At 52.1% G+C, this 23,526-nt stretch overlaps 7 protein-coding genes and 2 non-coding genes across 9 annotated transcripts; 3 read left to right on the top strand and 6 right to left on the bottom strand.

Annotated features, from left to right (window-relative positions):
- Window positions 1–5,138: 5,138 nt before the first annotated feature.
- BP01DRAFT_382494 (uncharacterized protein) lies at window positions 5,139–6,881 on the top strand (the record flags this gene model as incomplete). Its single annotated transcript, XM_025577373.1, has 1 exon — window positions 5,139–6,881. One exon carries the CDS (start codon window positions 5,139–5,141, stop codon window positions 6,879–6,881), a length of 1,743 nt encoding a protein of 580 aa, XP_025431453.1.
- Window positions 6,882–7,434: 553 nt separating this feature from the next.
- Window positions 7,435–9,414, top strand: BP01DRAFT_356516 (Gfo/Idh/MocA family protein). Its single transcript, XM_025574977.1, has one exon. The coding sequence runs from the start codon at window positions 7,504–7,506 to the stop codon at window positions 9,319–9,321; it is 1,818 nt and encodes a 605-aa protein (XP_025431452.1). The 5' UTR covers window positions 7,435–7,503; the 3' UTR covers window positions 9,322–9,414.
- A 5-nt stretch (window positions 9,415–9,419) lies between these two features.
- Window positions 9,420–11,672, bottom strand: pgmA (phosphoglucomutase PGM2). Its single transcript, XM_025574976.1, has 3 exons — window positions 11,254–11,672; window positions 10,899–11,200; window positions 9,420–10,833 (listed from the first exon to the last, which is right to left on the bottom strand). The coding sequence occupies exons 1-3, from the start codon at window positions 11,304–11,306 to the stop codon at window positions 9,524–9,526; spliced, it is 1,665 nt and encodes a 554-aa protein (XP_025431451.1). The 5' UTR covers window positions 11,307–11,672; the 3' UTR covers window positions 9,420–9,523.
- A 205-nt stretch (window positions 11,673–11,877) lies between these two features.
- BP01DRAFT_356513 (oligoribonuclease) lies at window positions 11,878–12,802 on the bottom strand. The gene is made up of 2 exons (XM_025574975.1): window positions 12,631–12,802; window positions 11,878–12,541 (listed from the first exon to the last, which is right to left on the bottom strand). The coding sequence occupies exons 1-2, from the start codon at window positions 12,676–12,678 to the stop codon at window positions 12,026–12,028; spliced, it is 564 nt and encodes a 187-aa protein (XP_025431450.1). The 5' UTR covers window positions 12,679–12,802; the 3' UTR covers window positions 11,878–12,025.
- A 386-nt stretch (window positions 12,803–13,188) lies between these two features.
- On the top strand, window positions 13,189–14,854 carry BP01DRAFT_415726 (tannase and feruloyl esterase; the record flags this gene model as incomplete). The annotated part of the gene is made up of 7 exons (XM_025579157.1): window positions 13,189–13,209; window positions 13,333–13,497; window positions 13,611–13,736; window positions 13,933–14,101; window positions 14,179–14,266; window positions 14,296–14,581; window positions 14,616–14,854. The coding sequence occupies 7 exons, from the start codon at window positions 13,189–13,191 to the stop codon at window positions 14,796–14,798; spliced, it is 1,038 nt and encodes a 345-aa protein (XP_025431449.1). The 3' UTR covers window positions 14,799–14,854.
- Window positions 14,855–16,003: 1,149 nt separating this feature from the next.
- Window positions 16,004–17,951, bottom strand: BP01DRAFT_318650 (uncharacterized protein). The gene is made up of 2 exons (XM_025572646.1): window positions 17,671–17,951; window positions 16,004–17,617 (listed from the first exon to the last, which is right to left on the bottom strand). The coding sequence occupies exons 1-2, from the start codon at window positions 17,902–17,904 to the stop codon at window positions 16,289–16,291; spliced, it is 1,563 nt and encodes a 520-aa protein (XP_025431448.1). The 5' UTR covers window positions 17,905–17,951; the 3' UTR covers window positions 16,004–16,288.
- Window positions 17,952–19,186: 1,235 nt separating this feature from the next.
- BP01DRAFT_t162 lies at window positions 19,187–19,278 on the bottom strand. The gene has a single exon. It is a non-coding gene; the product is annotated as a tRNA-Thr (tRNA).
- Window positions 19,279–19,729: 451 nt separating this feature from the next.
- On the bottom strand, window positions 19,730–19,801 carry BP01DRAFT_t161. Its single transcript has one exon. It is a non-coding gene; the product is annotated as a tRNA-Ala (tRNA).
- A 1,218-nt stretch (window positions 19,802–21,019) lies between these two features.
- On the bottom strand, window positions 21,020–22,898 carry BP01DRAFT_296043 (uncharacterized protein; the record flags this gene model as incomplete). Its single annotated transcript, XM_025571831.1, has 3 exons — window positions 21,020–21,412; window positions 21,470–21,810; window positions 21,863–22,898. The coding sequence occupies 3 exons, from the start codon at window positions 22,896–22,898 to the stop codon at window positions 21,020–21,022; spliced, it is 1,770 nt and encodes a 589-aa protein (XP_025431447.1).
- Between the last annotated feature and the right edge of the window lie 628 nt (window positions 22,899–23,526).

The following is a 23,526-nucleotide window of genomic DNA, read 5'->3' as shown; positions in this document are numbered from 1 at the left end:
CGACAACCATGGGATACTTATTTTACTAAATATATCCTTTACCCACCAGGAGGGCTACGTAAGATACCCCTTCGCTTCGTCAATTCGGAGGCTTGCTGCTGCCAACTTCTAGAATCCTGCATTGTAGATCCTCTGTGCTGTTAACCCTCGGCATTTCGGCGCGATTCGAACCCCCTTCCTCCCCTTCTCCCCATTCCATGCTATTGATCCTGGACGGGCATGTGTTTGACACATTCCTCAACTCAACCATAGCCGTGCGTCATAACTAGTGCCTAGTACCAAATACTTCTCGTGCTTGTTCGGTTGTGACTCAGTGTCTACTAGTTATATAGCATATAATACCCTGAACAGGACCGACTAGCGCGACTCTCCCGGAAACCCCCTTCAAGAGTCTATAGAGGGCAAATTGCAGTTGCGCCCGAGCCTCATGTATCCGATTGTGGCAACCACATACAGGAAACTGTCATTATTTGACAGGCAGACAAGACCCATGGAACCTCGGTCGAGATCAGAAACGATCTGTAATGTGTAGACAGCAGCCGTCGTTCGTCGTCGTATTGTGGATGATATAAATAGTTCATGCTTTTCGGGGAGGTGGAGATTTGAGACACGGAATCATGAGTCGCGGAGTGTATACACGGCGAAGGAGGATTACGTATGTCTGGGGACTTTCCGTCTGAGTCTAGACCTCCGTCTGAAAGAGATTTTGTGGTTGATCGTGTGTCTTGGGGTTTTGGGCAGGGCGTGTTGGAAGATTCTGTGGTGGTTTGTGGTTTTGGTGCGCTTCGTGGGTTGGTGATTGAAGATGTTGTTGTTGTTGGTGGTGGGGTGGATGTTGGTAGACTTGCCTGTCTTTTGGTGGAGGAGCGTAGAGGGCCGGTGTCTATAGGATCTAAGCATTGATATTTGTTTCATCTGTATTTGAGTTGACGCATGATAAGTCGATGATATAGAGCCGAATTGTCTTGTTTATGAAAAGGTGTATCGGTATTTATTGAGTATGCTGTGCTCAGTAGGTCCAGTAGGCATCTCATGTTGACGGTCTCTATAGTTCCGCTAGAGACTGTCGGACGAATAGCAGAGCCCCGGCCAGGGGATACATGTCCCTAAGGGAGGCGGGAGGGAGTCGGGGGCGGTGGCAGAAAAGAATCCGTACAGTAAGACATGCTTCTGTGTTTACAATTCTATGACAAATTGCCATCATATAACTAACCAAATCAATTATGCTGTCTATGATTGGACAGAAAGTCTCCTGGAATTTGCTCGGATTGTATTGTGGCTACCTAGTACTGTACTCAGTGCTCAGGTCCTTGCCCGACACCAATCTGTGTCCGATGCTCTATAGTACCGTTCCGCATTATTAAGGTGGTACTTAGGACACTGTCTTTAGTATCGGTTTCTACCTTTCCGAAGCACCCCAGAATTATACCTCTTTCCTGAAACCTGTTGCGAGTCAATCATCAACCCCGACTCATGCGCCGGTGTATGTTCGACATCGGCAAGCTCGAAATGTTGGTCGTCGGCCATGCTCAAACAGGGGGGCTGCTGAGGCTAGAACTGACTGGGTAAGTTAGTGCAGATCTGGGGTCCCACACCGGGAGGAGAGGCTGGATATGGAGGTGTTGCTTGTTTTCTTGCACGATTAGGTCTGTCCGAATCATGGAAGGATACAACATATAGAGTTTGATGAGGGATGAATGGGATTGAACTCGAATGGACCACTAAGCACAGCTTCCTCGTTCGTTAAGCCTCCATGCACTGTTACGATGTCAGTGTATGGGTGATTCTCATTCTTCGTGATGCAGATGTTTGTTTACATTTACCCGGGACAGACTAGCTAGTGGCTATCAAGGCTTTCTGTCTTCTCAGTTCCTACAAGACATAAGTGGTTCAATCTGGTACCTGCGTCGAATGCATGTGCTCTATGCCCCTTGCTGGAAACGACACCGATCTCAAGTAGAAATCTACTAGTTGTTATTCTCGGTAAAGCCCCAATCGACATAACCACCATCCCGTCTGGAGTGAAACATATCATTTGAAACTTCTCGTTGAGAGGATCTCATCGACGGAGGACCGGATCGTGCTATTACCTACTCCGTAGGTAGGATGGAGTCCACTGATACTCATGTCACGGAGAGGGCAAGGGGATCTCAGACACCTGGGGAAAGGGGGGAGAGTAACGGTAAGAGAAAGTCCACCCGCCAGGGAAGCGGGATCGTGATAGTTAGCACTTGAATTTGTTAATGGGTTGGTCGACCTCGAAAAGCGAGTCAAGTACACTATTGGTCGTGGCTAGTACAGTCTGTAGCAAATAGATGCTTATTCGGAGTACCTCTGAAGGCCTGAACAATATCGAGGTGCATATGGCCCGACCGTGTTCTGGGGGGGGGCCCTTCGGCTCACTGCTTTGACCAGGTTGAGTCGTTGGACTGACTGCGAACTAGTCGCGACGGTGACATTTGAGGGAGGGAGGGGAGGGGGAGGGGGGGCGGATGAGGATTCATTCTCTTACGTGGGATGGTCATGTCTGTTGGCTGTTGCTGTTGCTGTTGCTCAGAGTGACTGGGGAAAGCAGAACAACACTATTGTCCTTTGTATAGGTGCAAAGGACTATCAGAGCAGTCCAAGCACACCGAAAACCTCCACCACAGCAAGGGAACAGAGAAAATTCTGCCTCCTTATCAACTCGGTCGATGCGACTGAGTGAGCGTGTGTTGCCCTGCTGTAACCCGACCCATCTTCTTCCCTTAGTAGTCGTCAACTGACTAGTAGCTGTTTTACTTCGGTTAGTGTAGGTGCGGCATCCGCAATCAACGGCAATCGGCATGCACGATTGGATGACTGTGGCAGTAACTATTCGAATGGGATGGCATCATCAGTGTGACGGTGGCCGGCCGTGCAATCATGATGGGACATTCAGTCTGCCATTCCTCTCAATTATCATCTCATTTTCTTAACGGTCTAATGAAACTTAGTGCCCGGCGTTTTATTAACCTCAGCCTTGGCATCCCCCCTTTTTGGTCAAGCATGGAGCTGCCGGCACGGCAGAACTTCCGGGAGTCATATCTCTCCTCTTACGTACATCAATGTAGCTGGAATAAAAGCAACCGTCGAACTGTTCATTTGATGAACCAGTTGGGGAGGAATTCAATCATTCTGAATCATGAACCTCCAACAAGGGAGGTAGAGCAATGCAAGCAGAGTGAGTGGTAACTATGGCAAGCAGAGGACGGGCTGCGGCTACAACCTTGTCTGCATGCGGATCATTTGGGGGTGGGCAGATCTTTGATTCATCCTACGGTCTCCCAGACTGGACTTTCTTCTCCGTGGATACATGGAAGCAATATCTGGCAATCTGCGCCCGCTTTCTGGCAGATTACCTTTTCCCTCGTTCCCACGTAATTGTCCAATCTGCGAGTTCTCCATCAGGCCCGATGATTGGCAGTATAGCAAATTAGTGGTCTCATTGCCCCATAGTCGTACTGGCTTGGTTTCGGTACGGCACCCACTCCGACTAACGTTGACGCTGCTGCAGGTCTAAGACCGACCTATTCTTAGGCCTGGCCTGATCGATGCGAATTGCGAGAGTTGAATCAGTGAGTAAGCATTATTGCCCATTCAGTGGCTTCCATGGTTCCTGGGAGGTCCTCTCGAGACTACTCTAGTCTCATTGTCGTTGACTCTCTTTCTCTCTGTCTTGCTGTCTGTTGTTTACCGTCCCGGTTTCTTTCTACTTCGTACTCCCTTTTCCGCCTGTTACTATTCTCTTTCCCCCTCCTTCTCTTCCTTCTCCTCCTCTTTCTTACCCTCCCCTCCCCCTCTCTCTTCTCTCCTCTCCTATCATCTTCCCAAGCCTCATTCACCTCCTATTTTTGTTTAGTTCTCCTTTTCGTTTCTCTTCCTTTCACCGCTTTAGTCCTATCTAATCGTGATCTCTCATTGCCCCCGATCTAAGGCGTGCGTCCACTCGTTTTGTTCCTTTTTTTTTTCTTTTCTTGTTTCGCCGACGGAAACAACCGCTGCCGGGTCTGGGTGGGCTATCCCAACCTGTACTGGAAGCCCGCACTGTAAGCAGTGCAGACTAAAGGGGCCAGTGCAGTTCCATTGTAGCCCACAGGAGGTATCCGCCCTATCCGCTGACGCAACTGAGAAGACGACACAAACCCGGGGCGAACAAGCGATTATCCGACGTGAATCCGTGGTGGCAGACTAGGTCCGGAACCTTGGGTTTAGCGTGGATCCTCTGCCCGGTGGGAGGGCTCAAAGCAATTTACTCGCATTTGATCTCGGTCAACGCCTGTCACCTTCTTCGACCTTCCTCACAAGTCGCCCGGCGGTCAATTTCGCGACCCCCCCCGCAAGCATTGCTCTGCTGTTCGGCCAGTATGGATCAGACTGGGAAGCGCATTCAATAAGTTGTTATTCTAAGATCAGGTCAACCTCGGAACAGGATTGGGTTCAAGACACGATTGTATTTCCTCGCTGTCTTTTTCTTTTCTCATTATATTGCAGGTATGTTGTTCCACCTATTCGCGAAACTTCACTGCTCTGCCCAATGGTTCCGAGTTGGCGAAGCTGCATTGGACCGACATACTGACGTCAAAGTCAGCCTTTCACACTGGTCTGCGTCTATGCCTTTCGGTTTCTTTTCTCTTCATCTTGTCCTATTCGACCAGGTTTTGTCGGCTGCTTGTCCCGGCTGACGTCCACTCATTGTTATTCACGAACCACCTCCGAAGCTGCTGATCGGTCGTGAAGATCTCTTGTCAGCAGCATTCTCAATCAGATTCTTCGACAGTCGCTCTCTTGTTGTTCGATATCACACACTCTCTTCTGGTGTCTTTCGTTTCCATATCGGCTTCACCTTGCCGAATTGTTCCTTTCGATACATTCTTTCGACTTTTTTTTTCCGCAATCGACTCTCGAAACGGCTTTGGCCCTTTGCACTCATTCCCCTGAGCAGTCGCGGGTTTTGCAGGCAGACACCCTCGTTTCGTATCCTTAACTTCTCATCTCGGTAGTCATAGTGTGCTATCTTGTTCCATTATTACTGGCAGAGTCGCAGGGAAGATACACTCCACTGGTTCATCTTGGTAGAAAATTGGTGGGATTGGCACGCAACAAGGGGTTCCGGCAGAATGGCCCATCATGGAAACGGGCATACACGATTTAACAGGTCGATGAGGAAACGCTACCAGTCAGAAGAAGGCGGGCTTGGTGGCGCGGACCAGGTTCCCGCTGCTAGTGATTCGCCGATCAGGATATTGCAAGAGGCGGTGGTGTCTGGGGTGGACCGTGAGCTGGTGACTGATCAAGGAGTTCAGAGTCAGCACTCACAAGGTAGTGGGCCAGTAATACATCTGAAACGCATGGAGTCGAATACATCCACAGACGATAAGACGACAGTCGTTGCAACAGTTGTCAACGTGGTGGAGAGCGGCTCGCAGACGACGGGGCTGAGCACAACAGAAACCGCCTCCGCCACATCTGACGAGTCCACTCAGGCAACGACATCTGGTTTATCGGCGAAGTCGGGTTCTGTCACGGCACCAACTTCGGCATTGGTTAACCAGCAAACGACCGCATCTCCAGCGTATTCTTCGCCTACCGCAGATACTCCCACTGTGACCACGGCCACTGATCCATCCGCTTCTGTCTCTCCGTCCAGCCTAAATTCGTCCAAAACATCAACCCCTCTCTTTGGCAATACCGCCGCCCATCCTCCGGCATCCTCGACCCCTATTCGACCGACAAGCACAGGCACCGACTCGAGCACGAATTCGACTCAGAGTACTAGCACAACTAGCACAACAGTTAACACATCGACTTCCGGAGTGTCCTATGTTGATGGTTACCAGTCTGGCACGACGACATCTTACGTTTCGTCTGAAACGGCGACGACATCTTACGTTTCGTCTGAAACGGCGACGACATCTTACGTTTCCTTCGAAACGGCGACGACATCTTCCTCGTGGTCCGATACGTCTTCTTACGCTGGAGCCTGGGGGACGGCCACGAATGGTGTAGGAGGAGGGGCGGATGCCACTGCTACCGGACAGTCGCCATCGGCAACCGCCGCGGCCGCCTCTGGCGGTCTCAGCACTCAAACCAAAGGTCAGATTGCTGGCGGTGTTGTTGGCGGAGTGGCGGGGGCCATGGTATTCGTCGTCTTGCTTTGGCTCCTGCTGCGCCGGCGCAAGAGGGCTATTCTTCCTCAGACACGTGACGCTCTTCCTGCAGCGGACATGACTGGTACAGCTACTACTGAGGGATCCATTACCCGCTCAGCGGAGATGACTTCGCGTCGATCCAGCAATGATCCCTTGTTTACCGCCTCGTATTTTGCTCCAGCTTTCATGCAGCGGTGGCGACAATCGCACATGACCACCCGGACGACGGAATCCGTGTGCTCCGATAGCAGCGAACGTGGTTTTCAGAAGATCTCGGGCCGGAAGATCCCCTCTGTGTTGCATTCTGGCGGAGATGGATATGGTGGGGGTGTTGAGCAGACCTCGCCGACGGCATCCGAGCCCAGCTCTACCTATGCTGCACCCGGATCCCCTGTCATCCCACGGTCGCCTCCTTCACAGCCGCCATTGACTACACCATATGGCATGCCCCTAGACACCAGCTACACGCGAGAGGCTGATGAGCCTGCCCCAGTGGTCAAGTTCCGTCCCTCTCCCGCTCGAACCCCCGTGACGGGGTCGGCCAATGCTAGTCTGCACAACGAACCTTCCGCCCCGCGTATGATCCCGTCTGTGCATGTGCAGGTATCCGGATCTCTTTCGCCGACGATGCCCAAACGGCCAGATGCGTTAGGTCGAAGTCATCCCAGCTTCGATGGTAGCCGAGGCAGTCGGTTCACAGAGAGTATCTAAGTCACGCTCGTCTGAGATGGGTAGGCGGCCTTTTGGTGGCTTTTCCCCCCGGCCCCCCAAAAACCAGCACGTATATGCATTTGAGTTTTGTACATAAGTTGGAGCAGCTGTATTGGCACTTGGGTGAGAGTTGGAGGATTGGTGATGGCTGGCTGGCAAGGAAAGAAAGGGTTGTTTGGTCAGGCCGGAGCCCGCGACGGAGGAATGCTGGGTCTGTTTTGAGACACGTCTTGATTCTCCATTACTTGCTAGCCTGTTTCGTTTTTCTTTTATATGGATACCCCAATTCATTTCTTTTGCTTTGCTAGTCGAACAATCGGGGCTCCTTGTATGTTCGCTTGTTAATCTTAATGACTGGACCATCTGTCAGCAGTACTAACTCATACTACATACACAATAAAGTACAAATCACCTTATCTAAACATGACAATCCCTGTCGATCGCTGCTCTGCTGGCAGATGACATAAGATGTCGTGGACCAACCAGCAGTCAGCTATTCTCAGCATGGACACGCAGTTGTATTCCATTTCTCTACCCCGGACTATGCGGGGGATTTTATAGGAGATTCAACCGTCTCTCGCCCTTCTCCTCCTAGAACTAAAACCCACTCTACCCAAGCAAAATGAAGGAACCTGTTCCCTCGCTCTTACCCACCAGTCTTCCCAGTGACTCACCCCATCCGCTCAGATTCCTCATCATTGGTGCGGGATCGCGGGGCAATGCCTATGCGCGGGCCGTGACGACCTCCACCGTGGGGGTCATCCATGCTGTCGCCGAACCCCATCCTTTCAAACGTCGTCAGCTCGGTCACAACTACATTTGGGGCACCAACTGTCCTCAAGAAGGGCAGGAGTTCACCGATTGGCGTGAGTGGCTGGCCTGGGAGACCCGTCGTCGCCAGTCTGCTTCCACAACCACTCCGAGCAACCAGTCGTCCCCCACACTTACCAGAGCAATCCCAACTGCACCCGCAGCAACAACCGCAGGCGTAGACGGAGTCTTCATCTGCACGCTCGATGAGACGCACGCAGAGATCATCCACGCTATCGCCCCCCTCCGTCTGCACATCCTCTGCGAGAAGCCCCTCGCCCTCTCTCTGGGCGACTGCCTTGGCGTCTACCGCGTCCTACAGCCCAGCGCCAACACCTCCATCTTTTCCATCGGCCACGTCCTCCGCTACAGCCCGCACAACATCCTCCTGCGGCGTCTGCTGCGTAGCGACTGCGTCATCGGCGAGATTGTGTCCTTGGAGCACTGCGAACCCGTCGGCTGGTGGCACTTCGCCCACAGCTATGTCCGCGGGAATTGGCGCCGCGAGACCCCCGAGGGGGATGGCTCGCTTTTGACGAAATCCTGCCATGATATTGATTTTATTATGTGGTTGCTCTCCTCGCCTGTCCTCCCTGATGCTGCTACGGCTACTACTGCTGGTTCTGTAACGACCCACCATCACCACCACCACCACCCACCCCGCACCATCACTTCCACCGGCTCCCTCACCCAATTCCATCCACACCGCAAACCCCTTGCCGCCGGCACCGCCACCAACTGTCTCGACTGTCCCGCCGAACCGGACTGCAAGTACAGCGCCGTCAAGATCTACAACGAGCGCCATGTGGCCCGCGGCGACTTGGACTGGCCCGTGAACATCGTGTGTCCGGATATCGAGGATGTGGTTGCGCCGTACCTTCCCAAAGGAGAAGCAGCAGCAGCAGCAGCCACATCAGCAAGAACAGCAACAGGCCCGGCACCACCAACATCAACTTCTCCGAAAGCAATAGCAGCAGCATCCGCGCACCTCCTCGCCCGACTCCGCGCCTCGAGGCCCCTCTCCCGATCGAATCCCGGAGGAGCCCCGTCGTACGGTCACTGCGTTTACGAAGCTGATAACAATGTCTGTGATGATCAGGTCGTGACGATTACTTGGTCGGATCAGACTTTACAACAGGGGCAGCAGCTCCAAGGGAAGACAATAACGGTAACGGCACCGGCACCAGCATCAGCCAAAACAGCAATCTTCCATATGATCGCCCCAACCGAGAAACAGTGCGAGCGGCGCGGCCGCGTGTACGGGACGGAGGGCGAGCTCGCGTACGACGGGCGGCGAATCGAGTACTACCGGTTCGCAACGCGCGAGACCACCGTCATCGACGTGCCCAAACAGCCGCCGGAAGAAGAAAAGGCGCACGGCGGTGGGGATTATGGGCTGGCGCGCGGGTTCGTGGCGGCTGTGGACGCGGTGGTGAATGGCGGGTGGGCAGCAGAGAAGGCGCAGGCGGTATTTGTTGGCTGTACGCTGGAGGAGGCAGTGCGAAGCCACGCCGTGGTGTTCGCGGCGGAGGAGGCGCGGAGGGAGGAGAAGGTGGTGCGGTGGACGGACTGGTGGGAGGGCAAGTTGGAGCTCCATGCCTCTCCAGGTGGTGGTGCACCGCCGTCATAGGAGGGAACTTGGGCTATGACTTATAACATAATCGCCTGCAGGTCAAGGTATCCTTTCTAATAGTCTGATTATCATGGGTAGAAATTTTATGACAATACTACACAGTACGCAGGTATATTATTTTGCTATCGCTATTAACAACGTGCTTATTTCCGTAGACTCATATAGACTAGGCAGATGGTATGTATGTACTTCAAATGCTCTAGGTCCGGACGTCGGGCTCCTCGCGGCCGATGAACTCCTTGAACTTCAAAAGGTCAAGTGCCAGAGCAACGTTGTCCTTGAGGTACTCGTCCGTCTTCTGGGAGAACTTGCTGGCGTCGCTCTCGTGCTTCTCAATGTACAGACGGATGGTAGCACCGCTGCTGCCAGTGCCGGACAGACGGACAACGAAGCGGCTGCCATCGTCGAACTTGACGTACAGACCCTGGTTTTTGGAGACGCTGCCGTCAAGGTCGGTGTAGGAGAAGTTGCCAGCGTCAGCGACCTTGCGGCCAGCGACGGTCGAGCCGACGAAGCTCTTGTCGTCGACGTACTTGGCCAAGGTGGCGATGACCTGGTTGGCACCGTCGCTGTCGACGTTCTCGTAGTCGTAGCGGGTGAAGAAGGTGCGGCCGTAGGTCTGCCAGAACTCATTCTGGATGGAGGCGATGCTGGGGGTCTCGTTGGGCTTCTGCTTGGCGACGCCAGCGATGACGTTGAGCCAGGCCACTATGGCCCACAGACCGTCCTTCTCACGGATGTGGTTGCTGCCGGTACCGAAACTCTCCTCACCGCAAATGGAGATCTTCTTGTTGTCAAACAGGTTACAGAAGAACTTCCAGCCGGTGGGCACCTCGTAGCTCTTGAGACCCTGGGCTTCTGCCACGCGGTCGACGGCACCAGAGGTGGGCATGGAGCGGGCAAGACCGTACACGCCTTGCTTCTGGAAGTAGGGGATCAGCTTGGCGTGGTGGGCGATGATGGCCAGACTGTCACCAGGGGAGACGAAGGTGTTGGCACCGTAGATCATGTTGCGGTCACCATCACCGTCGCTAGCAGCCCCGAAGTGGATGCCCTCCTTGTCGACCCGCTCAACAAGCTCGTGGGCGTAGACCAGGTTGGGGTCGGGGTGGCCACCACCGAAGTCGGTCTTGGGCTCGAAGTTCATGGCGCTGCTCTCAGGCAGACCCAGCTCGTGGACGAAGATATCCACCCCGTAGGGTCCAGTAACACCGTGCATACCATCGAACAGGACCTTGAAATCCTTGTGGGTCTTGAGGAAGTCGCGGATGAGGTCGAAGTCGAAGATCTCCTTCAGCATGGTGACGTAGTCGGAGGTAGAGTGGACGACCTCGACCTCAAGGGGACCGTAGGTCTTGCTGCCAATGGAGGAGATGTCGACATCAGGGATGTCAAGGTAGTTGTAGGAGTTGAGGGTCTTGGAGGTCTCGTAGATCTTGTTGGTGACGGACTCGGGGGCGGGGGCTCCGTTGGTCAAGTTGTACTTGATACCGAAGTCATTCTCGGGACCTAAATGGCAGATATTTTTAATTACATTGTCGTGGTTGGTGCATGAGAACAGGATTGGTACTCACCACCAGGGTTGTGACTGGCAGTCAGCAGGATACCACCGGTAGCTTGGCGCTTGCGAATGAGGTTGCTAGCAGCGGGGGTACTGAGGATGCCGTTCTGGCCGACCAGCAGCTTCTTGACACCGTAGGCAGCACTGATCTTGGCGATCTTCTGGATGACCTCGGTGTTGTAGTAACGACCATCGCCACCAATGACGAGGAAAGCATCCTTAGCGCCCTCAGGGATGGAGAGGATGATGCTGGCAATGAAGGACTCGGAGTAGTGGGGCTGCTGGAAGACCTTGACCTTCTTACGAAGACCCGAACTGTAGAGAATTAGATTTTGGATAATGGAGGGGGAGTCAGAGGCAAAACATACGTTCCGGGCTTCTGGTCGGAGAAGGGGGAAATGGAGACGGTCTGGACAGACATGATGACGTGGAGGAGGGGTAATGAAGTGGGGAGGAATATAGGAGTAGCAAAGGTCAGGTACGAGCTGCCACACAGACACAGACACAGCTGACTGACAAATGAAATAGAGGGAGAGAAAATAGAGAGATGAGGATTGAGGAGGAAGGAGGAGTAATTGAGGAGGAGAAGAAGAGGAAAAAGAAGGAAGACGAGGAGGGGAAGGAGGGGGGGAGTAAATAAGTTGAGGGAAGTTGTAGAGAAAGCAGGGTCAGGGCGAGCGGGCGGCGCGATTGGGATTGGGTCTGGCTGTCGCTGGTCCCGCTTTGATGCAAGACAAACCCACCTCAATCCCGATAGCAACGTTTTGTGGATAAATACTGTGTAAATGGATGGTGGTTGATAGTGTTGATACTACTGTGTTATTGTTTGTGTGTGTGTGTGTGTGTGTGTGTGTGTCATGGTGGTGGCCATTTCTCTCTCATCATCTCATCATCATCTATGCAGCTCCCCTCATTTCTACCCCTCCTCCCTCCCTACAAACCAATGCCCCTACAGCTTCATGATTGTCGCAAACAATCTCTTCCCCCTCCCCCTAAAAAAAGCTCCTCTAAATAGAAGCGATTATTATTGCCAGCTCAGCCCATTCCCCGCCGGTACCAACACACAGACCTCCCCCTTTTTGCTAGTAGCTATTTAGTAGCTGTCTAGTAGCTGTCTAGTAGCAACCTAGCTACCGAAATCTATCTAAAGAGTTGTTCCCGGTAAAAGCGCATCTCTGCAATGCTTTCCAGAATGTCCTCCCGAGCCAGATGCACCTCCTTCTTTGCAGGTACCCGTGCCAGCAATTCGTCCGATCCCCACCGACGCGCCATCTCCTTCACAACACTCACATCCACAATCCGATAATGTAGCCAGTCCAACACAGCCCGGTACGGCCCTTTAGCCAGGAACGCCTTGTCTGCATGCACACTGTTGCCCGCCAATAACCCCGTCCGCGGCTGCGGCACATACCGTTGAATGTACTCCAGCAATGCTGCTGCTGCCGAATCCGCGCTGACAGTCGAGGCCTGCACTGCGGCGGTCAGTCCGGTGCGACCGTGTGTATCGATACACCACTGGTTCATAGACGCCAGCGTCGCGGGAGGCTGGTGGATGACGGTTTCAAATCCTTGCGGCTCAAGGAGCTTCAGGTCGGCGTCGGTGATGTAGCAACAGATCTGGAGGATTTGATCGGTTTCCGGGTCTAGACCGGTCATCTAGAATCATCCATCAGGAAACATGGAGCGTCAGTGGAGGAGACTCGTTGCTTCAGACGCAGGAGAGCCTGCAAAAAAAGTTCCCGAACCTCGCAGTCGATCCACACCAGAGGATCGGAGGAGCGTGTCAAGGGCATTGTGTGGAGTGGAGCTCGAAGAGGTTTGATAGGGAAGAAGGACAACCGACAGAAGTAGAAATGCTTCCGAGTATGTAGTGAAGCTGAATGAAGCACTTGTAGAAAGGCCATTGACAAGATAGCGGGGTGATCTGCCGGAGCTGTGCCAAATCATTATTTCCACCGGCGGAAGGCGGCGAGGTCGGCCGACCTGCCGCAATCGATTGTCACTATAAGAGCCCTCGTACTGCTCATACTACCACCACCGTGCGATATCATCACCATGCTCAGCTTCACACTCATATCCTCAATGAACGCTTCTACCGACCGCAATTCTGGTTTCGTTTCCTTTTTGTGGTCATCGGGGGCATCCCTTGCATGGTGAAGGTCTGTAGCCACCCAAGAAGGAATGGTCTTGGTGAAGAACATTGCCCTCCCAATGCCCTCAATCGTGCTTAGCCCGACATGTCGTCGGAAATTGAAGAGCTTTGGCGGTGACTTATCGGACTTCTCTCTCAGCTGTTTGACTACATGGTCCATGGCCTTAGGCAGGTAGGGGTCTTTTTCACTGGCGAAGTAGACATCTACTTGAGAATTGGTGATTCAATCCTTTCAATATCTGGCGTGGAGGTTCGAAATCTGACCGTTGATACTAATCGGTTATACTGGCCTGAGCATGTCCTACCCCCGCTCGATAACTGTAATGTGAACATTACACTGACTCACCCGGGAGAGAATGACACCGTCCTAGTTGAAGTCTGGTTGCCGCTCGACGCTAAAGATTGGAATGGCCGCTTTCTAGCGACAGGAGGAGTGGCCTTTCCGCAGGCAATCAAGGCGGTTATGGCTTGGATTCTGCCGTCCCTGTTTCTGAGGGCTACTCAACCGCCTGGACTGACGGTGGACACGAACTTAATCCTATTGACGCGTCGAGCTGGGCATTGAATTCTCAGAATGAGGTGGCCGAAGGCTTGCTATTGAACTTCGCATCTCGCTCTATGCACGACATGGTGGTGGTTGGCAAAGCAATGACTGAGCAATACTTTGCGAAGAAACCAACTTATTCTACTGGCATGGATGTTCCACCGCTGGCCGACAAGGCTATATGGAAGCACCACGACACCCAGAAGATTTTGACGGAATTCTAGCCAACTGCCCTGCTATCAACTGGGCACACTTTATCCCTGCAGAGTACTGGCCTCAGCTCGTCATGAACGACGAAGCGTATTTCACATTCCATGCGAATTTGATGCCTTCTACAACGCCACTGTTTAGGAATGTGATCTTCTGGATGGGCTTGAGGACGGAGTTATTGACGAACCCATGAGCTGTACATTTGACTCACTGTCTTTGGTTGGAAAGACAGTCTCCTGCGATAATGGTGCGAATAAAACTATTACTAGTACTGCTGCCAAGGTAGTCAAGAAAATCTACGAAGGTCCTCGTACTCTTGATGGGAGCTTCCTTTGGCACGAACTTTTGCTCGGGACGTCTTTAATGGACTTGCGATCACAACTGAAGGCCCGGATGGCGCAACAATTGGTATTCCAATGCCCATCGGTGCATCCCGGATCCAGAACTTCCTCAAGAAAGACCCGAAATTCGACCTGTCCACTCTGACTTACGCTTCATATGCAGAGTTTTTCAGCAGTCAGTCGCCAAATATGAGACGATAATCGGGACTGGAAATGCAGACTTATATGCCTTCCGCGCCGCGGGAGGCAAAATGCTCTCTTGGCACGGCTTAGCAGATGACGTCATTTTCGCTCAGGGAACCATCGATTATCGCCAAAAGGTCGAGCACGCCATGGGAGGTTCAGCCGCAGTCAACGATTTCTATCGGCTATTTTTGGTTCCCGGGGGAGCTCACTGTGTCCCTGGAACCGGTGTTGCCTCGGTTTCCTCGGATGCATTCCAGGCATTAGTGGCATGGGTTGAAAATGGAGTGGTCCCTTGAGACCTTAGATGCGAGATGGACCACGAATGGTGTTGAAAGACGTCGAAAACTCTGTCCCTATCCTCTTATTGCTCGCTATAACGGGGTTGGAGATCCAGCGTCTGCCGACAGCTTCAGTTGTGTGGATTCATCCTACAAATCAGAAGAACGAAGCTCATCTGCTATTCTTGGTGAAGAGGCCTAGTTGGTCTTGAATGTGATCCATGCTATGCCGCGGGCGGTCTATTGCTATTCAAAAAGGGATATGTTAAATAGCTGATTGGTCAGAATTTGATTGTTTCTTATAATCAAGAATTTCTACAACTGTACAGCCACATGCTCATATTCGAACCTAATAGGAACAGGCAGTCATCACGGCTTCACTCCAAGCCCCTCTTGACCTATAACTTTCCTTCTTGATTGTTCATAAGGCATCCCTTATTTACAATCTTGTTCAGGATACGGGTGTAGTCAGTTCAGCTGTAATAGAAAAGTAATTTTCCGAGAATCTCAATGAGACCCACCTACGGAGTACTGCGGGTCATTACAGGGATTAAGCATATTAAGCTCTAACTAAAACACGACTAGCTTGATCGTGTTGGTACATCATTCTCATTATTCCCAAGGCCGGACAACTGTTCTAAGTATGTTGTGTGGAGAAACGCCATCATCCAGTTTCTCCAGAGTGAGAACCCAATTTCCAATTTCGCATCATTCAGCCAATGATAGAGGATGTTAGGGTTAGTTGCGAACTAAAACCTCATTAATCGGAGAGAGGATAAGAGTGAAGGCAAGCAAGCGTCGAAGATCGTACTCGTCGACTTCGGCAGTCGGGATGGTGGTATGGAGCAGCTGTTGGGGTTCATACAGAGCACCCCCAGCTTTGAAGGCTGCCAAGCTTGTGATCCTTGCTGTGGGCTTGCAGCAAAAGGTACATACCGATACCCTTCCTTCTCTTGTCCGAAAACGAAACGAAAAGAAAACAACTAATCGGAGTTGGTTATGAGAAAAAGGTCTACGAACCGGAAGAACTGATGGCTCTGGGTCAGACCGCTGCCCGCTCGGCATCATTCAGCTCAACACCTCCCTCATCCTCGAAGCTGCGATACGTATGCGAGATCTCAAGAGCGTGTTCGACCACTTGAACGAGCGCTGGAAGCACTGGATCGTGAACCGAGCATCCGCTGCTCCGGATCTGCGTCCGGTTTGGGGAAAGGGTGTTGCCGGGCTAGAGGGCATCGAGGGAGGCTGGGAGTCACTTTTGTAGGTGTCAGGTGAGGCCCGAGGAGGCTTTGGGTTATCGTTTATGAATACCCTTCATGCTTGACTTGAAGCTTGTACATTTTCTGGATGAAGTAAGTACATAGAGGAAAGGGTTTTGAACCCGAGGAGGAGCATGTGCTCGTGATAACTGATTGGATGTTGATGATACGTCGATTCTTTCAACCAAACCCTGAAGCCCGGCCCAAACACGAGGAGTATGTATTGAGTGAGGGTTCTCTGAAAACGTACGGCGAAGTCCGGGCTCATTCAAAACTTACCACTGACCACTTCACCATCAAGCCGTGCGTAGGATTGAACCACTTGCTCAGACATCCCCCAGAGTCTACAAACTATACAGTTGCGAGCAGCTCAAAGAAAGGAAGTAACGACATGTATGCCTCTCCATCACCAACACTGGGTACAACTCTAGTGCTACTGTACTCTCTTCACTCCACTCTGGATCATTGACTCACCCACTTGATTGACCTGCGCTTCAACCATAGGCCACGCCCACCGAGGCAACTTCCACGTCATCCACCAATTCTCGCCCGCATCCTTGCCCATTACGGGACCAAGATTCGTCGGCATGGGTCCGTTCACACTGGCATTCGCGACCAGATAGGACGGTCGTCCCACAGGGTTGGTCCGCGTATATTCTTGCTCGCCGACCGAGGTGACTGCCTTCGAGAAGTCGATCTCAAAGAGCCTGCCCTTGTGCCAGTTCGAACACGCCATGAGGAGTGAATTGGTTTCACCGAAGAGCGTCGCGTCAACGCCGTTCGCTTCCGTAGTCGACCGGATGAGCGCCGCCAGGGCCTCGACTTGGGGCTGGGTGCGCTGCCGGACGAGCGACTGGCGGATCTGCGCGGCCAGGCGGCTAATCGGCATCGTCAGGATCTCGCCGACGCGGAGGAATGTGTAGGCCGGGAATGTGGCGTTGCCGATGACGGCGATATCATTTGAAGAAGGATCAGTGTGCTCCGGAGGGAGGATGAGGGAGCGGAAGTCGAAGATATTCATTAGGCAGAGTAAGCGGCTCGGGGCCGGGTTCAGTGCTTTGATCACTACCCGGGTCCACCATGCTAGGAGAACATCGCTTTCACTGATGAACGGAGCTTGAGGATCGGACGACTTTGCAATGTCTGCGGTAGTGGTGGTGGCGAGTTCCCGGATCGCTTGGTTTCGAAGTTGGTCAACAAATGATCCGGTGATGCATAACACGCGCTGCTCTTCCGGACCGCGCCAAAATAAATCCCACATGAAGTACATGATACCGAGAAGCATGCGGAACCCCCTAAGTAAGAGCCCCTGGTGCACGAACAGCTCTGCGGAAGTATTGCTGTTCAGGATGTGCATTGGCGTGGTGTCAAAGCCGAGGAAAGTCGGCACCTGGTCTTCCTGGCCGTGGAGTACAGCCGTCCAGGCCGTGAAGAAGCTGGCCATACCCATTCCGTCCATAAGGGTGTGGAGGAATGTGACTGTCAAGATAGTTGTGTCGGTGAACGAGACGACGTGGACCGTGAGCTGGGGTCGGTCCGTGTAAATGAAATCATCCAGACCTTGAGGCGCTTGCGGATGGCGACAAATGGGGAGAATCTCGTCGGCTGTACCGAGGACGCGCGGGTTATCTGTGGCTGCGGGGATTCTCGATGCTACGGGATGCTCGCAGGCTTTCATGGGATGCTCCTCGGAGGTGAGGGTGAAGCCTGGTCGCTGGGCAGTGTACTCCCGCGGAATATGATATTCAAGCTTCCCCGCAGACTGGAACGGGGTTCAGCTATGTTCCTGTGGTGTTCCTGTCGGATGAGACTCACATTCCGTCGCAAACGTGCCCCGAGCTTGTGCCAGTCTCCCAATTGCAGTAGGCGTGTCAGAGATTGATCCAGTTTCTGCACATCGAGCACGTCGTCAAACCGATAAGTGACCTCCAGGCAGATACCGCTCTGATATGGTCGGCCATCCCAGAAGCTAAGTGGGATGATCGTGTCGGTCGATACTGTTGCAGGCTGCGATGGTTGTGCTTTGCCAAAGAGATCGAGGAGTCCCATCGTGATTATTGGGGTGTGGAAACGAGATTGAACAATCAAGTTTGAGAAGATTTACAAACGGGGCGAGGCGGAGCAGGCAGACAATTCCGCTGCCCCACACCGCAAAACTGGCTCTACTTTTCGGCGTCGGCCCGACCCTTGAATTTCGCATTCTACAGTTTGATCCTACTTCTAATGAATGTCTCCTTGATTTTTCGAGATAAAAACAAGTCCTTGCTTGTCTGCAGAGTCGTTAAAGATTTCTGACCCATAGTGTTGTCTACGCGCAACGAGCCAATGCTTTCCTTTACTATCCAAAATATGGGATGTTGGCATGTCGACGTCTCAGTGTAGGACTTTGTTAGTGGGCAACCGTAGGTCCTTCCGCGACGACATGAATAGACACGTTCCGGAAAACTTAGGTATCTGAGCTTAAAATCTAAGCGTTGTAAAGTAATATGTAAGGTCTTAGCCCTTGATAACCTGTAAAATATCACCTCTTCATAAGTACGAATTCACTTGAAAGATTGGTAAGGCAAATGACCAAAATGATGGATGTTTGCCAGACTTCCCAAAGTAATCTGATCATGATCACAATGCTCTCCTCTCTGATCTATGAGCTAGAGATCAATAGCCTTGCAGTCACGGTTTGTCGTTCTTTCAATTCTCTCTGCTGGTCGTCACTCCATTCCTCTCTTTCCTAAGGTGTAGCTTTGGATTCCTCCTATTCATTGCCAGCAGAGAACACATCAAATCCGCATCGAGGAAGATGAATAGACTATGGATATACACAACTGGAATCCGGTCAACGAGCTGTGTAGGCCAGTCGCAAATACCAGCTTACATAGCATCAAATAGCTTTCGCTGGTATCTTATCTGCTGCTGTTTCACTTAATATCAGATCTGAGTTGTTCTTTCCCTCATCAGACTGCAATTTTTACATCGTCCTTAATCACTTCCTGCCCATTTAGCTGTAGCACGGTATCTATGCTCCTTACGAAAGACTGCGCCTACAATTCTATTCTCCCAATCTCGTTCGAACACGCTGCCTTCACACTGCGATACACCCTCATCTCCTAACCTCATTGTCTATTCGGAACCTCCAAGCCTTTCCCCAAGGTAAGAAAAATGAAAGATCACCGCAGAAACAGTCTCCCTCAGTAGACCCAATACCCCTAGAGCCGCGGATCATCCGCCATTCCCCATACACCAAGTACAGAGTACACCATCCAGTATGGCATCATCGAAGCCATCAGCATGACATCAGCCCCCTCGAGCGAGCAAAGAAAGGAGAAAAAAGATATGCCGCGACTGGGACTCGAACCCAGAATCTGCACTCCACCCGCTCACGAAGTCGGGGGCTCTGCAATGTTAATACCACTACACCACCGCGGCTTTGTTGTAGGTGTCTGCTAGTAGCGGGCTTATGACCCAGCGTTCGTAAAGTCTTTTGGGCAATCTCTCGACGGTGAGTGCACATTTTTGGGATCTAAAAGTAGCATTTTAGAGCGCAATGTTGCGGCTTTCCGATGCGATACATATTAGTACTGTTTTTCTGATGGAGTTGATGGAGAGGATGGTCTGGGGTTGGTGGTGGAGATGGGAGCTCCACGCCCCCACACAAGCCTGGCGGAGTGGATACCTCAGGTACCGATCTGGGTATAGTGGGTAGACTTTAAGTTACTCCGTACAGCTTCCAAGCTATAGAGGTCCTTGTCCTCGAGATAATAACCTTGAGCATCTGGATGGTAAAGGGTCAACGGCAAATAAGAAAAGAAGGCTATGATCTACCCCCATCATGCGCATCGATCACGAGACATTATAAATGAAAAAGAAAAAAAAGAAATGGACTTGGGGGGAATCGAACCCCTGACCTCTCGCATGCGAAGCGAGCGCTCTACCACTGAGCTACAAGCCCATGTGACCATGACGTAACCATAAGTCTAGGGTCTATATTCAGCATTATATACTATATCGTTCTCATCACAATGGCCAGACAAGCAACACTTCGGGGTTCGAGAGGACATTCCCTTCTCTCCTTTCCTCAAAGCCTATGTACAGGAGAAAGAGAGAGTCACTCAGAGCTTTACTTCTACATAGAATAGGCGGGATTTCCAGCGGGAACGGAGAAAAGGCTTATGCCCTCAGCTGTATTGACTCACATGGTCACCCATACTGGACTCTATTATGCATAGCCCTATGCATGCAAGAACCGGCAAATGTACTCGGGATCGGTGTTGCTGCTGACTCTATGACAATCCAGTGAGGAGTAATGGTGTAGAAATCATGTCTATCCAGCACATGAGCGAGACACTACGGAACCTCGTCGTCCTGGGTGGACTGGGTGATGAGAGCCATCAGCAAGGACATCCTGTCATTGGATTCCATGCTGCCTTCACCCACGCGGGCGATTCGAAGACAGTTCAAGGTGTAATGGCCAGGTTTGGCGACAGCAGGCTTGAGTGATGATCAATGTTCAAGAAACTATCGAAATCATATGGCCTCCTCAAGGCCAGCACTGCATGCTACGGCGGACTTCCATTAAGTAAAAGCTATGCGAGTCAACGTCACTATCTCTGAGCAAGGGCTTCAGATACTGCGAAAGTCCTTAGCCCACCAGTCCTGCCTCATGACTGGAGCTCGTTCCCTCCTTTCAAAGCCCCGAGTCCGTCAATAAAAATACTTTCAATATGCAACTTGCGTAACTTATTCCATCTATATCAATTACCTCCGCTCAGTAGGTGCCTCATGCTCCATTCTAGGAATAGTTCCGCCCATCTTCTGTCCATTCGCCAAGATTTCTGAACGAGCCAAAAGCGTACCACACATTGTAGGATGCGAAGGAAGCCACTAGCGGTCATACTCTATCATGACCAACTGTAACATTATCAATCCATCCCACAATAGAAACTAAAAGGAATAACCTAAAAGAATTCAAGGATATTCACCCACCCCTTGGAGGAACGTAGGTAATCAGGAAGGCTGAGATTTGCAGACATCTTCATTCGTCTGAGGGGTATCCCGACGTTCTTCTAAGCACGTAAACACAAGGTCAGATCTGAATTTCCACCGCAAGATCGCTGAAGTTGGGGGCGGGCGGCGGGCGAGCGTGTGGCGGTCTGCGTCCGCTGCGAAATTATAGCTCTTCCTCCTCCGTAGCCATCGAATCATGCGGTGGAGGATTGGCAGCCGGCGCATCGGTATTAGTTGCTGTAGCTCCAGCGGATTGTGGAGATTCAGTGTTACTGATCTCATGAGACAGACCAGACTCCATTCGTCTGCGCATCACATCCTCATCCGCTTGCGATACGCTAGCCCGTTGTTTCTTTAGAGGACTACCGATAAATTGGCCCTCAATCGCATTAGCCGCTGGCTTGGAGGCTTCCGTAGCGGCAGTTGTGGGAGGCACTAATGGAGGTGTTGTGGAGAGGTTCGAAGACGGTGCTGTCTCTCCAGTCGCCCGAGGACTTCCAGTGTCAGTCGGGGGAGTGTTGGTGGCCAGCGAGGCGGACGAGTGCTGCCGTTTGAGCTGGGATATCTGTTAGCGAAGCGAGCAGATACTAAGCGCGAAGCAAAATCAACTTACCTTGATCTTACGGATGCTTTCCGCCAACTCACCCTGCCGCCTGAGATCCTCCGGGGACAAATGCACGTCATCGTCCTTGTCCTCTTCCGCATCTGCTTTACCGAGGATGGAATTCTCGTCATCGTCGTCACTGTCCATATCATCATCGCCCACATCTTTTCTACCTTTCTTGCCCTTCCTGTGATTATCCGTGCTGTCTCGGAAGTTCAAGAATCCAACGGTGCCACCAGGTTTAAGCGGACCAAGATTGGAAAAATCGGGTTGAATGGACCGACGCTTCACAGACCCAGGAGTATCCTGCGCTTTGGCATCTCTGAGAATTCCCATCTTCTGAAGTTGTCCTAAAATATGGTCAATTTCAACGGCTACTGTAGGAGTCAGGTCATGACTTACGCTCTCCGCGGTACATGAATGTGAAAGTAGCGTAGGGTTTATCAGATGCATCGATGCTCGTCACGGTTTGTGTGCTAATTGTCTTAGGATCAAGCGTCTTAGGCTTAGCGAAGCTCGTGGTGTGGTCAACATGGGCATCCGATGCGCCGCTGTTGTCATTGCCACCGGTGACATCGTCATCGTCATCGTGAGCATCGAATTGAGGCGAGTATTCTCCCCGTTTGACCTCGCCCGAGGCCAGAACACGAAACAATGCGACTTTGATCTGCCCGGCTGACTCCGGCATCGGATCATCATCAGAATCAGAGAACGACATGTCGTCATCGGAGACATCCTCTAGCGGCGATTTCGAATTGTTTCCGTAGCGCATTGTGTCTCTCTCCTTCCGCGACTTCGCGTCCGTATCCATACCGCCGCTCTCTTCGCGTTTCAAACGACGCTTCTCCATCTTCTGGCGTCGTCGCTCAATCTTGGCTGCTGCATCCTTCCCTTCCAGATCCAACCCATTCAGCCACCGCTCCAGTCCGACCTCACGGAAGAGGAACTCGCGTTCGGCCAGACCGCCGCCCTCTGATTCCGGAACACTGACCCAGCGAGAATTGACCCAGGTCTCTTCGCCCCTCCGCAGGAGCGTGGCCACCTCCTCCTTCTGCCGACCGTCGAAGTAAATATACGCAGCGACCGTCTCGTTCGGGGAATTGGTCAACGGCTTGTAGGGAATCACCATGCTTGAGTAGGATCCGCGCTCTTCGGTGGGGCCGGGAAGTCCACCGACTACTTTGGGCTTTGGTGTGGGGTTATCGGGTGTCGGTTTAGGAGTTGAATAAGGCACATCCTGGCCGGGATTCAAGAGCGTGATAGAAATGGCAAAAGTCGACTGTTCTGGTTGGGCCGATTTAGAGTCCGGTAGCTTGGGAGGCGGTACAGGAATGTAGCAAGCTATGCGACCGGCTCGAGATTGGCGCTGAATGGAGTATTCGGAGATCGGGCCATCCGGAGTGTGTATACTCACGGCGAGACCCTTGAAGCAGGGCATGGCGGGGCAACGAGACAACAGTAAACACGAGAGTCGGTGAAGTCGTCAAACCAAGGGCGCACCAAACTTATAGAAAGAGGAAGTGGAGTGAAGTGTGAAAAGGGAGTGTGAGTGCGCGCGTGTGATTGTGCGCAGATGAGCTGGTCGTGTGTTTGTGGAGGCGGTCAGGATTCAAGTAGTGTGAGTTTGGTTGTGTGTGCCTGCTACCGCCAGCCCCCGGCGGGGAGATTGAATGACCGAAGCAGATGAATCGCGGAGGTAATGACCGCCCTTGAGTTCTTCCACGCAATTCGGGCGCAAGATCGGTGTGAAGGGGCGATCGACCGCACGCGACTTTCTTGAAGCTTGATTTGCTAGGCGAAGCACAAGTGTAAAGTATTAGCTGTGAAGTTTCGAAAAAAAAAGATGTGGAAGGAGGCGGGGGGAGGGGTGGACGGGTGTTGACGCCGATCAGGAATGGGTGGATGGGCTGGAAGTGGGAGGGAACCTCGAAACCACCTAAACATACCAAGTGTGATTCAATCCTGGGGAAAGAGTCCGATCAAGTATTGACGAACTCGATCAAGGAGAGATATCCAGCAGAGGAGATTCGGCAAAACCGAGCAAACAATGAGTCTGGAGCAAGACA

Source organism: Aspergillus saccharolyticus (assembly GCF_003184585.1).
Source record: "Aspergillus saccharolyticus JOP 1030-1 unplaced genomic scaffold BP01scaffold_14, whole genome shotgun sequence".
NCBI classification, from domain to species: domain Eukaryota; kingdom Fungi; phylum Ascomycota; class Eurotiomycetes; order Eurotiales; family Aspergillaceae; genus Aspergillus; species Aspergillus saccharolyticus.
The sequence above is the reverse complement of the archived record's forward strand: the minus strand, read 5'-3'. Positions and strand labels throughout refer to the sequence as shown.